Source organism: Gossypium hirsutum, chromosome A03 (genome assembly GCF_007990345.1).
Source record: "Gossypium hirsutum isolate 1008001.06 chromosome A03, Gossypium_hirsutum_v2.1, whole genome shotgun sequence".
In the NCBI taxonomy this organism is placed as follows: domain Eukaryota; kingdom Viridiplantae; phylum Streptophyta; class Magnoliopsida; order Malvales; family Malvaceae; genus Gossypium; species Gossypium hirsutum.
In genome coordinates this window covers 8,165,207-8,179,375 of record NC_053426.1, presented here as the reverse complement: position 1 = coordinate 8,179,375, position 14,169 = coordinate 8,165,207, and the positions used below count along the sequence as shown (strand labels likewise).

The following is a 14,169-nucleotide window of genomic DNA, read 5'->3' as shown; positions in this document are numbered from 1 at the left end:
TTTGAAAATTCAAATTATGATTGTTTTATTAAAGGATGTATGAATGGAAAATTATGAACAAGTTAAATATAAGAATAACGAGTTGAAGGCTTTGGATAATTTCTTAAATCAGTTTGGATTTAGTTTTAATTTTTAATTCCATCATTTATAAACACTACTACTATATTGATTATCATGTGCCATTAATGCAATTCCATTAATAATTAAGCTTATTCCAATACCATATGCTGGCTATGTGCTTCATTAATGTCATATTGATTATTTATCCTTTAATTATTAGGTCTTATATTAGAAGGCTTTAATTATTACGAATTTTGCATGATTTGTTCATAATTTTTGGATTTTTAGAATGTTTGCATATAAAAACTAAGCTTAGGCAACCACTAATAATTTACCATTAATTGAAAATTTCCAGTTTTAAGAAGAAAAGCATTCGATCAAACCCTAATTAAAGAACAATCTCAATCTTGGCTAGAAATCAATATGATGCTTAAATGATTGGGTTGAGTTCACCAAAGTTGTTATTTTTCAATCCTAGAACATCAGTTGATTTGTGATATATTTTTTAATGGGATTCAAGTATTATCTAGATCAAAGATCTACCTCATTTATTTAAAACGAATTCTGAATCATTTTATTTCACATTCAAAAGTTTATTATTATAAATATCATAAAGTTAAAAAAAATTAATTCTTATAGAGAAAATTAACTTTCTCATTAAAAGTTAAAAAAAGTTTTCATGCATTCGATTTATTTTGTCTGAGTTCATACTCAAAACATTTCGATATTCGAAGATAGTAAAAAATTCATTTGGTAAAAGGTCGAGAAAGGACTTAAATCGACTCACACATATAATAATTCAATTAAGAGTTTATTATTATAAATACCATGAAAGCTTAAGAAAAATAATTTTAAACTACCACTGTATTTAAAATTACTATTTTCTAAACTAAATTTTCTAACATCTACCACAATATTTCTTGTTATTTGATTTTTTTCATTCTTCAATTGTTATTTTCCTTAATTTTTATTTTCATTATTTGATTTTTAAATTTCCAAAATTTGAATCCAATTTAGAGATTCGATTTTTTACTCGCTTTTAATTTTCATTTATTAAATTTAACATTTAAGTTTGGGATTCCATATCACTTAATACTTAATCTTATATGTTGGCTTGATGGTTAATATATTCACTGCTCTAGGTATGATATGGGTTTGAATCACGCTAGTTGTGTTATTATTAAGGTTTTATCCTCCTCTTATAATTTAACAAAATAATAATAATATAATAACTAAATAAAATTCAGTTAAATTAAAATAAAAAAATTAACCTTCAAATTTCACTACAATAGTGATACTACAATCATTATGATAAGATTAATTAGATTTAAAAAAAATCACAAATAATACATCTGTGATTAAATAAAATTAGAAACAATTAAAAAATAATAATAAAAACTCGGAATATATTTAAACTCAAATACGGTGAAAATAATAATCTAAAAACTCACACATAACATATGCAACATAGTTTAGGCCATTAATTGTGAGTTACTATTACAAGTCAATTGGATATCAATTCTGTTAGAAAAATTATAAAAATATCTTTTAAATGATCAAATTTTAAATTTACCATCCAACTAAAACTTTATATTAAATTTTTTATATGTTTTAAATTTATTAAGTATATATTATTACCTCTATCAATTATATATTTATATCTATACTATTATTTAAGTGATTGACTAAATTTGTATAGCGAATCAGTGAAGTGTTTTAATGTTTTATTTTTAAAAAATAAATAAATAATTTGCATGCGTTTTTTTAATCTCAATCTTACGGGGCGTTATGACATGGATTAACCTTACTGGCTGGAAAATCCACCGTAAGAAATGCGTTTCTTGGATTTTTGTGTCTAATTCTGATTTTCTTCAAAACTGAAAAGTTAATATAGTTAATTAGCAAACATATTAACTTTAAGGGATGATTTTTGTTAATTTTTTGTAATGAATTATTAAATTATTATTTTTACTAATAAACAGTTGAACAACTGAATTTTCATTTTAGCGGTAAGGTTTAAGAATATTAGTTAATTAAATTAACTTCTCAAGAAATTTTGATAAATTAAATTAAAGCAGAAAAGGATTAATTTTTTAGTTTTTTACAAAATAGAAGGATGAAATCCAAAATAGATATTTTGGTGGTTCATTTCAGTTAAACGTAACCATAAAAATAAAGATAATTCAAAAAATACACTCTGCCATAACCTCATCTCCATTTCTCCCCCACTCATGACTCTCTGAAGAAAATTCTTCCCTTTTTCTTTTGGTTCTCAAAAATTTCTTCATCAAGCAAAATCCATGGCGAGAACTCTGATTTCATCACAGCCGTTCATTGGCACTTCGCTGCCATCATCATCAAAATTCTCTCGTCATGGTGGTCTGTACACGCTCCCTAACCGTAGACTTGTTTCTACCAGAGTCCGTCTAAGCTTTAACGAAATCCCTCCGATTACTTCACTTGGCTCCTCCGTTGAATTCCAAGCACTTTTTACGAAAGCCGAAAGCCTCCTATACACTCTCGCCGGCGCTGCTGTTGCGGCCGATCCAGCCGCCACCACCGCCGGGTCTACTGATGCTGCCGTGCAGAAAAACGGTGGCTGGTTCGGCTTCATCTCTGAAGGAATGGAATTCGTTCTTAAGGTAACATTTCTCTCTCTCTTTATAAACACATATTCGAGAGATCAATTAAGAACTGTTACTGATTAATTGTCTAACTAAATTTCGTTTATTTATATTTTTTTAGGTGTTGAAAGATGGATTATCCACGTTACACGTGCCTTACGCGTATGGATTTGCGATTATATTACTTACGGTTTTAGTTAAAGTTGCTACATTTCCTTTGACAAAGCAGCAGGTTTGCCTTTAGTTTAACTTGTCTAGGAAAAGAAAGTGCTTAAAAGTTTGACTACTTTTTACTCGATTATTAACAATTAGTTCTTGACGATGGTTTCTAGGTGGAATCAACGCTAGCTATGCAAAATCTTCAGCCGAAAATAAAAGCTATCCAACAAAGATATGCAGGCAATCAGGTAATACTGAAGTCTGAATTTGAGTATTTACTCTTTTTTTTTTTTTTTGGTTTGTTTGGAATGGTTCGTTTTGGTTTATTGGTTTTCTTTTGCTGCTATTTTAGGAGAGAATACAACTTGAAACATCTCGCTTGTATAGGCAGGCTGGGGTTAATCCTTTGGCAGGTATCCTTTTGATTAATTACTTCAGATTGTATGTTTATTTTTCATGTTTAATTAAATTTAGCTTCTTTTGAATGATGGGTTTTTGCTTCGTTGGTATGATGTTAATCCTATGGCAGGTATCCTTTTGATTAATTACTTTTGAGTTTAGATTGTATGGTTATTTTTCATGTTTAATTTAATTTAGGTTCTTTTGAGTGATGGGTTTTTGCTTCGTTGGTATCTAGCTTATATTAAAAGCTGGTGATACAGAGTTTGTGATTGTTGTATGGCAGTGGACTTGAACTTAAATATTAGAATTATATTAAAATATAGAATGAATAATGAATCTATGACGCGAACCTTTCTCGTGCCATTCTTTTCTTCAGGCCTTTTTTCCTCTCTTCTTTTCACAGAGATGCCAGGTCTTGTAGTTGTTAACTTCGTGGGGCAATGCTCATCTGTATCTTAAATCTTCTTCTCTGCAGGTTGCTTCCCTACTTTAGCTACTATTCCAGTCTGGATTGGCCTGTATCAAGCTCTCTCAAATGTGGCAAATGAGGTAATAAAGAGTTTGACGTAGCATTGCATTCTGATTTCTGAGCGATGTTGGAAAACTCTTTCACATGTTAAATAAGTTTCATTACTGATTGCTGCGAATTTTTACTCAAAGGGGCTGTTGACAGAAGGTTTCTTTTGGATCCCATCTTTGGGTGGGCCAACTACAATTGCTGCTCGGCAAAGTGGGTCTGGAATTTCTTGGCTTATTCCATTTGTGGTAATAAACTTACCCTCTAAACTTATAAGGTTAATGATTCTCTTTGTTATTTTTGCATATTGCAACATTTTAGATTACATGGCCTTTTTTGTTGTATCTTATGCTTGTCCGTGACAACTTTCCTTTTCTTTTCTTTTTTTCTAGTTGTACAGAGTTGTTAAAGAGATTGGCTGTTGTTAGTGATTTGAGCCTCTTTGGCATCGATATATTTATTAGCAGTTGTGAGAGGGGAGACCGCTAGTTTTTGAAGATTAATTGTATTGGTTTTACCTTTTTAACTACCTTCATTACTTTGTAGCATCTTCACCTTTGATTGCCAAGGACAAAAAAAATTTAACTATAAATTTAAAATAGCTGCTAAATTTGTGTAAAGATATGGCTTAACCGCAATTTACAGCTGAAGTTAAATTACAAATAGCAAATTAGAGATTTCAGATGTAGCTTCTGTTAACCAGGCATGGAGACCATGTTCTGTCTTTGGTTTATATATCTAATTCTGTTATCTAACATATGAAGGACAATGGTCGTGCAGGATGGCCATCCACCATTGGGTTGGCATGACACTGCTGCATACCTTGTTTTACCTGTGCTTCTTGTTGTCAGTCAATATGTTTCAATGGAGCTGATGAAGCCACCCCAGGTAAGAAGAACTTGTCTCACTACTTCCGTTTCATTCTTATTTTGCATATTAATTTGTTAAGAAGTTTGAATCTTTCAAATTTTCTTTTGACAGACGGATGATCCAGCCCAAAAGAACACACTTCTTGTTTTCAAGTTTCTTCCGCTTATGATTGGTTACTTTTCATTATCCGTTCCGTCAGGATTATCTATTTACTGGTTGGTCTCTTTTTTGCAATTTTATTGAAACCAATAGCCTTAGTAATATCCACTTTGCTTCTAGTTTGTTTTCTAATTGTGTTACCAATATATACTGCATGCAGTGGTTTTTATGTGGCCATGATTCAAAAGCATGAACGGAGCACTTCATATTCTTGTGCTATCATTAACTTATGATGTATTATGTGCCAGCGGGACTAGTACTTGCAGACTTCATTTTCTTTTATTTTCTGTTGTTAATAATGCTCTTTGAGGTTGGATGTAAATATCCAATTGGAATTTTTATATATTAGCATAAAATATGTAACTGAACTTGCATACATGAGAATAATTGTCCCAGCTTCAGAGCATTTCATTCCTTCAGGATTTAATTTGAGCACCCACCCCAGTATCTCCACATATAACTTTTATCTTCATTTGTTTTCATACTATGCGCATAATATGTGTGAATCTCTGTTCTTGTTTGTCATTTCCTGTTGAATGTAGTATAAACGTGTTGCTCATTCTAGCCTTCTAAATGAAATTGGTTGCTTGAGCACTGTGCATTGTTCCTTATTCTAAGTAGTGGTACACCCAAACTTAATGTTAAAAATTCAGCTTCCTATTAAGCTGTATAGATTGTCATTTTTGAGGTGAACCCATTTTTAGGTTCACGAACAACGTCCTTAGCACTGCACAACAAGTGTGGCTTCGCAAATTAGGTGGTGCAAAACCTGTTGTTGATGAGAGTGCAAGTGGAATTATTACTGCAGGACGTGCAAAACGGTCAGCTGCTCAGCCAGCACGGGCTGGGGATAGGTTAGTGCCTGGCTTTTTAAATTATGTACACGGTTCTGTGTTTTTCTTCAAATTTAGCATGCTGAAAAATAAATGGAAATTGACAGGTTCAGGCAGTTAAAAGAAGAAGAGAAGAAGAAGAAAGTAAGCAAGGCTCTGCCAGCAGAAGAGTTTCAGAGTCTAGACTCAGCATCTGATTCTGATGGGGAATCAGATGAAGAGACAAAGGGCAAGGTAATATTATAACTTTCACTTTCCAGAAAAAAATGATGACATGTTTAGATTGACAGTTGTCTGACAGAATAATTGTGGGACCATTTGGAAGGTTTTAGCTTCCCTTGCAAGTTGAATTCTATGAAAGTCATTTGTGATGATAATACTACTTTTAACTGTCATGTCTGGATCTTCTAAAATAGTCATTTAGGACAGTGAACAAGAAGCAAATAATGACATTGAAAGCTAGTCAGTTTTAGGCAGAGATGAAATTAATCTGCCTCTGCATGTTATGGCAGCATGATTACATACCCAAAGTTTCGATTTTGTGGTATCTGTAGGTGGGTTCCACTGCTGCAAGATCCAATATTGACTGAACTATGTAATAAAATCAAACAGTTCCTTTTGTGCGTGAGTGCAAGCATGGTATGCTATTAACGTGGGGAGGAGTAATTGGTAACATGAGGGGACATTAGCTATAACCAGACTTGACTTGTCTTATATGCATAATGAGTTTTATTGCACATAACTGTAGTTAACTCTAAAACAGCACTGGTGATTCTCTTTTTCTGTACTTGAAGAATATATGTTAAATTGCATTACATATTTCTGTTGTAACAATCTATACAGGTATGGTAGGTTTGGCCTTTCTATGTCAATAATCATAAAACCTCTTTTTAGGCGTTTAGGTGGAAGGCTGGTATTTTGATGTGTTGGTTGGATGCTTTCCTAATATTTTACCATTCGAAATTGTGCCAGCTAGTGGATTAATACAAATATGAATTTTACCCCATTTATTTTCAAAAGATAATGACTAATTTCAAGTCTGCAACAGGGTGATGAGGCTCTCGAAGAAGCATATTCTTCAAGTGCAAGCAATCAAGTTCCTAATATTTCTCAGCCAAGACGAAGCAAGAGATCTAAGCGGAAGCGTGCTGTATAAGATGATTGTACACTGAATTATTTTAGTTTACGGTGAGTCTCATATATTTAAAGGAATTGTATTATTTTTAATATAGTGGCAATTTTGATGCTGGCTCATTCAAGATACGTTGCAAAATCATGAAATACTCCACATCCATGCTCCAAAGGGCCCCTATTTTTCGTATGATCGTTGATTGGTCTGAGAAATTTTGATTAAACTAAGTACTAACCTGACATTTTTATCTTGTGGCATTTTGAGCTAGCTGTTAAACATTTCAAGCGTCATCCCTGGAAACTTTTGTGATAGGGATGTTGTCATGATAATAGTTACACTGTCATTGCTTCCTCTTATCTGATCTGTACCTCTGTTGCATGGTTTTTTTTAATAATTGATTTCCTCACTCATAAAGATTTGTCAGCAGTTCTTTGTTTAAAAATTGTTTCAGCCACCTGAGGAGCCATTTGTTGACATATTTACTTGCAGTCACATTCAAGGTTCGCATCAAGCCTACATTTCCTTTCACATATGAAAGATGAGCGTTTCTTTCTTCAGAAATGGGATAGTCTAGCATGCATTTGTGGTAGCTGCAATGGATAGTAGCATTATATTGTAGAATATTGTATTGAGGTAGGATTACCTTCTGACTGAATAAAACTGAGCATACCATTGCACACAGAACTACTCTTTACTAGGTGAGAGAGCCAGGACTAACTCATCTAGAACTTTTAATACATGATAGAAGCATATAGTAGTACATCGATACTTGCTTTCTCACATGAAGCTTACAAAGTAAAATTCATTTTTGTAGAAGCACAAAAACCTACATTGAGACATCTTACTTCCATTCTGCTTTGTGTCACCTTAGTGTTTAGATGGTGACCAGCGATTTTCGACTGGGTTGGGTCCAGATTGGGATTTATGAATCTTCTTCATTTTAACCTGTTTTTAACCATTTTACAGTAGCAAGTAGTTGTTTAGTGAATGGATTTGTTATACCAGCTACTATAGAAAGAGACTACATAGTGCTTACCCAGGTAGGCAATGCATTACTAACACGTGACCTCAGTATTAGGCTTCTAGGTCTGTTGAACCTGAAGTGAACTGTTCGCACTATAGAAAAAGAACATAAATGCATTAGAATTTAGAAGCTATATGTAAAGCCTTTTTCATGTAGTTGTATGCAACGCATTGAATGCGAAAACCGAGAAAAGGGGGGGGGGTAGGGGGTGAATATTGCCTGAGTCAATAGCTTGATATCTGATATCGGATCCCTGGAGTTGATAATGTATAAGCAGGAGCCATGCTAGTAGAAGGTAGATCAGAACTTGGTCTCTCATCTTATGCATAGGTGGTGACATATGCTGCATGCCTTGATTATCTTACAAGAATGAAGGAGCATTTTATTGATGCATTTTTCTTTAATCATAACCAAACTTGAAAATATATTTAAGAATGTTTGTTAAAGGTGCTGGAGAATCATATGGCATTATAAACAAGTTTGACAAAATCTGTGTTTCTTGTTATTGTGGATTTGACTTTCCTCTTAGTTATCATTTCTCATCTATCATTGCATCCATCCATGATATAAATAATTAGATGATATTAATTTTTTGTTCAGTGCTTTGAATCTTGCTCTCGGCGTGGGTATCGGGACCCACCAATGAATATTTAGATCTCGAGTTGCTGTATGTATGACAGTTGCAGAGGCACTGAAATTTTTTTAAGACTTAAGCAGATACGCTAACAGATTTTGTTTTTGATTCGTGTCGCTAATTTTGTTGCGATAAAAAGGTATCACTGTCTTCAAATTTCATTATTGTTGAGGGGCGTCCTATATGCCGTAGGTTACAGGTTCAAATTCTACCAAGTGTAAATGTTGATATTTTCTTGGTAAATAGCCGTGTGTCTACGCCTCTTCAAGCACCTGATGAGGTGTTTCTATTCCATCGAATTCATCGCCTCTTCAAGAACTCACTTGATATACCCATATGTTATCACTTTATGTTTTTAAATCTTGTTTAAGGGATAACCACGTCTTGCAAATTTCCCACTCTCGAAATTTAATTGTGCAGAGTTTGAGCATTAGGCCTTGTGGACAAAATATATTATGGGGAATGGCCCATGTTCGTGATATGATTATATTAAGATTTTAAAGTATTTAATTGTATTGTAATAATTGGAATTTATGTAATTAAAATTTCGATTCAAGTTTTGGTACTTGTGGATTTTTATTTTATTTAAAAATGGTGTGTTTTCTTAAATAGAAGTATTTAGTTCCCAGAACGTAGGAAAAATTAAACAAATAAGTAAACTTCTTCTCCACCATTGTTTATATCATATATAGAGCTTCATTAATATCCGTCAAATTTTCTTTTTTGGTACAAAGGAGACTGCAGCTCCGGCATGGGAAGAGTTTATAAATACCAGAATTTGAACTCCACACATGCAGGAGTCAAGTGAAATTCGACAGTACTTGAGTTTACAGACATATATATCAGAGACCTTCTCCAATGTTAACAACATCAAATGCATGCAGGGCTTTTCACGGGGACATTTATATCTGCCAACGCCCTCATCATACATTTCTCACAGCAGATGCTACAGTAAAATATATACGTAAATACTAAGTTTTATGAGAAAGAAAGACAGAATAAAACACACAAAAAAAAGAGCAATTATATACTAAACAAATGTAAAACTATATATGTTTTAAAGCACATCAAAGATACTTGAACAGTTTCCCTGCACAAAATGTTGCCTGGCTGTAAAATCCTTGTTTTAACTGCACGATATCATGCAAAAACTAACAGAGCCAACCTCACATTTACAGTATTGTGATGACCATTCGGCCCTTAAACCAACAGCAGAAGCTAAAATGAAAAGAAAAAAGAAGAAAAAAACAGCAACACTTGCTTTTCCTTGTAGAAATGCTCCAAGCCTTTTTCAGTTATAAAGATGTGAAGGATCATTACACAAACATGACTCTATGAGATCATTAAATAATGTAAGGATCATTGTACAATATACATCATTTCATTAGTTGATATTTGCTGTTCATAAGAGAAGAAAATTTTACAAAAGGATTTTGATAGTGCAAGAAGAAGCATGGCATTCATAGGCATAAACCATCATTTTGAGCTGTAATGTCAAGTCTGTTGTGATGGTTACAGCAAACACCATGGAGTTCCTTTATAACTGCACTTACGTGAATATTGCTTCATCTATCTAGTATTGTTGTAACTGTAAACAAAGAATGTTGCATATATGATAGCAGGCCTCGTGTCATCAACTCTGCATCTTCTTTCCTCTCTCTCGCCATCTCTTTCTCATTAGTGTCCCTTGCACACATGAAAATAGAAATTGACCATCAAACACATTATATATAATAAAATTTTTAAAAAATATATTAAAACCATATTTATATTTATTAATAATATATAAAATAAATTTATTTTAATGTTAAATGATAATAAAAACAATGTTTTACAGCACATCAAAGATGATCACCTGATTAGTTTCCCTGCATAAAAATGTTGGCGTTGGCCTTAAAATCCTTCTCTTTAACTGCCAAAGCCATCAGCAGGTATGCTACTATATCCTGCAAGCCGCCATTTTTATTCAAAAACCAACTTTTTCAACCCAAAAAAAGTAATAAAATGAAGGAACTTATATATGCAATATAAACCTTCTTCTTCTTCTCGACTTCATAGGGAGATCGGGCCGTCCAGCTCTAACCATTGGCTGAAAATACCAAACAATAGGCAAAAATATGTTAATATTATTCAAAGGTATATAAGTACATTACAAGCTGGTCGGATTAATTTGGATTAAAAACGTATGGCTTTGCAAATTCATTTTGTCTGAACTCTTGGACTCTTTTGCTACTGAGCTACATTAGCTTTCATAGGAAGATTACTAACAAATTCATTTTTTCTGGACTCACAATCACTCGACATCTCAAAAAGTAACTCAAGAGAGACATTAGTTGCAGAGGGTACAACTCCAACAGATTCATATTCAATTAGAAGTCCAACAAAAACAATACTAACCTGTTCTTGATCAGAAATGCCAGTTCCAGCTGCAGCCAGAACATCACACGTGTTTGATCTTGAACAAATATTCTTTGATAGACAGCTGCCCCTTCTTTTGAGAATACAGCATGTGTCTCAGACTTGAAAGTTTAATACTGGAATGAGTTGTAAACTTTCTTTCGATGGTCATAACTACATCATAACTAGTTTTGGCATTTATTAAGTACAGTAGAATCTCATCACATATAGTAGAAAGTAACCAGGAGGCCAGAAGCTTATCTTGCTGTTTATATGGAAAAATATCTGGATTGTCAACCAGATTCCCATCTGCATCAGTCACAAATTGAGAAATATGACGAAGATTATAACACAAATTGCTGCATAATTTGATGTTTCCACAAGAGAAAATTATTCTCAGTGAGCTTAACCGTGTCATGTTTGGGAAATTGCTGAATTCTTTTGACCAATCGACATGAACTTGTGTTGGGTTTTTCACACAAGAAGAAAAACAGAACTAATTTATCCGGATAAAATATGAAGCTCTTGTTGAAGCTAGAGCAACAAAGTAATAATTCTGGATAAAATATGAAATAAGTTTGAGATTAAAAGAAATGAGAGTTGCAAGCAAAGCAACCAAAACAAACAGAAGCAAAAGGGATGAGAAAACTAAGAGAACAAGAATCGGCTATTCTCATTAGATTAATTCATCAAATGTATGATGTACATATATAAAACTACAACAATATTTTTAACTTGTAGAAGTGAACAAATATTAAATACATCCTAATGATAACCTAGGACCTGTCTAAAACTGGAAAGTATTTGACCAACTCTATCCAGTCAAAAAAAATTTGTTCTGTCAAATAATATACAGGTCGTCTGTTACAAAAAACGTACTTCATCCGGATAATATACGTACATTTATAGTTGTTGTATTTCATCGGGGTAACATACATACTGTTGTTTGTTGCCACCTTTAACACTCCTCCTTGGCTACAAAACAGCAGACTCCAATTTGCTTCTTCAAATACTCGAACCTGGTAGCAGCTAACGGCTTGGTCAAAATATCTGCCAATTGGACTTCTGAGCAGCAATGGACCAAGTTGATCTCCTTTGACAACTCTGCCTCCTTTACAAAATGGTATTTGATCTTGAAATGCTTAGTTTTACCATGAAACACAGGGTTCTTGGCAATTGCAACAGTTGACTGATTGTTAATTTTGATCTCTGTTGCTTCAGGTTGACCAGCATTCAAGTCCTCCAACAGCTTTCTAAGCCAAATTGCTTGATTAACAGCCCCAGGAGCTGCAATATACTTTGCTTCAGCTGTTGATTGAGCAACAGTTTGTTGCTTTTTTAAGCTCCAGCTAAAAACTCCCGATCCTAGAGTGAAGAAGTATCCCAATGTACTCTTCATATCATCAACCGAGCCAGCCCAATCACTGTCTGAATAATCGACTAGCTTCAATTCCTCAGCTCTCTCAAACTTCACACCATAGCCTAAGGTGCCTTTAACATACCTTAGGACTCTTTTAGCATCTTTAAAATGTGCAACATTGCAGCAGTGCATGAATCTCGATAGAAGACTAACAGCATACAAGATGTCTGGCCTTGTTGTTGTCAAGTAGAGTAGGCAACCAACCAAACTCCTATACTCCTTTTCATCTATTCGATCATGTTTACTAGTGCTTGAGAGTTTTTCTCCTAGTGCAACAGGAGTGCTCACAGGCTTGCACTTTGACATGCTGAATTTGCTTAGAACTTTCTGTGCAAATGCTTGCTGACTTATGAAAATGCCATTAACATTCTGATTCACTTCCATGCCAAGGAAGTAGGTCATCAAACCTAAATCAGTCATCTCGAATACATCTAGCATTTATTTCTTGAAGTCTTCAATCAGCTCACCCTTGCAACCAGTAACCAATAAGTCATCCACATAAAGTGAGACTATCAACAAGGTTTCTTTCTCAGCCTTCTTCACATAGAGTGTAGGCTCACTTATGCTCTTCTCAAATCCAAGCTTCGACAGGTATGCATCAGTCCCGTCATACCAGGCCCTTGGAGCCTATTTTAGGCCATGCAATGCCTTTTTTAGCTTGTAAACCTTGTCTTCCTTACCAGGGACCTTGAAACCCTCAGGCTGTTCTATGAAGATTTCTTCCTATTGATGCACTTTCCACTGTTTTTAAGCAGCTAGGACAAACAATAGCCTTATGGTGTCTAACCTTACAACAGGTGCAAAGGTTTCAAAATAATCAACACCTTGCTGCTGACTGTACCCCTTCACAACTAATCTGGCCTTATGCTTGTTCAGAAATCCATCTGCATTGTTCTTGGTCCTGAACACCCATTTGACACCTATGATCTTTCTGTTTACTAGCCTATCAACCAACTCTCATGTGTCATTTTTATGGATCATCTTCATTTCAGCTTCCATGGCCTTCTTCCAGCATTCTTCTTTAGCAGCCTCTTCAAAATTTGAAGGTTCAACTATTGCAACATTACATCTTTGATAGATGTCTGCAATAGTCCTTATCCCTCTCACAGGTGCTTCATCAAAAATATCATCTACTAGCCCTTCTTCAGCTAGCTCCAAACTGCTGTCTAGCTGATCTTCATCAGTCAACCTTGCATCAGCATCATTCCAGCTCCATACTCTACCTTCATCAAACTTCACATCCCTACTCACCAAAATCTTCTTTGTAGAGGGATCATACACCCTGTAGCCCTTATTAGTGCTGCTGTAGCCAACAAATATTCCTGGAGCAGCCCTTCTTTCGAGCTTAGTTCTCCTCTCAGCTGGAATAAGGGCATAGCAAACACAGCCAAACACTTTTAGATGTGAAACAGAAGGTTTGATTCCATGCCAGGCTTCAAAAGGAGTCTTTTCCTTCACAGCAACGGTTGGCAACTTGTTGAGCAGGTACACTGAGGTATTGACAGCCTCAACTCAAAATTTACTTTGCAGCTTGCTCTCAAACAGCAAACATCTAGCCATATCAAGTACTATTCGATTCTTCCTCTCACATACTCCATTTTGCTGAGGAGTATAGACTGTTGTTAGCTAATGGTGAATCCTAGCTTGTTCACACAACTTCTGGAACCTTTCAGACAGATACTCAGTGCCATTATCTGTTCTCAAGGCCTTAATCTTGCAACTAGACTGATTTTCAGCCAATGCCTTAAATTTGTTGAAGGCTTCAAATACTTCAGATTTCTGCTTCAAGAAATAAACCCAGCAAAACCTGGTTATATCATCTATAAATAGCACAAAGAACTTACTGTTATTTAAAGAAGAGGTCCTCATTGGTCCATAGACATTAGAATGGACTAACTCAAGTATTTCTCGAGCCCTCCATGCCACATTAGCAGGAAA

General features: G+C 34.4%; 1 protein-coding gene across 10 annotated transcripts; it reads left to right on the top strand.

Moving 5' to 3' along the window:
- Window positions 1-2,203: 2,203 nt before the first annotated feature.
- LOC107885941 (inner membrane protein PPF-1, chloroplastic) lies at window positions 2,204-8,998 on the top strand. 10 transcript variants are annotated; one of them, XR_005921972.1, is made up of 13 exons: window positions 2,213-2,702; window positions 2,806-2,916; window positions 3,017-3,091; window positions 3,196-3,256; window positions 3,721-3,794; window positions 3,906-4,010; window positions 4,543-4,650; window positions 4,744-4,847; window positions 5,496-5,645; window positions 5,732-5,858; window positions 6,673-6,812; window positions 7,246-7,389; window positions 8,835-8,998. XR_005921972.1 is itself a non-coding variant. In XM_041107551.1 (13 exons), exons 1-11 carry the CDS (start codon window positions 2,361-2,363, stop codon window positions 6,778-6,780), a joined length of 1,365 nt encoding a protein of 454 aa, XP_040963485.1. In that variant the 5' UTR covers window positions 2,213-2,360; the 3' UTR covers window positions 6,781-6,812; window positions 7,246-7,256; window positions 8,835-8,998. The 10 variants fall into 10 exon arrangements, 5 of the variants coding, with proteins under 5 accessions (XP_040963458.1, XP_040963485.1, XP_040963482.1 ...); XR_005921974.1 differs by having other exon boundaries at window positions 7,208-7,256; XR_005921973.1 differs by having other exon boundaries at window positions 7,208-7,256; window positions 8,381-8,998.
- The last annotated feature ends 5,171 nt before the right edge of the window (window positions 8,999-14,169 follow it).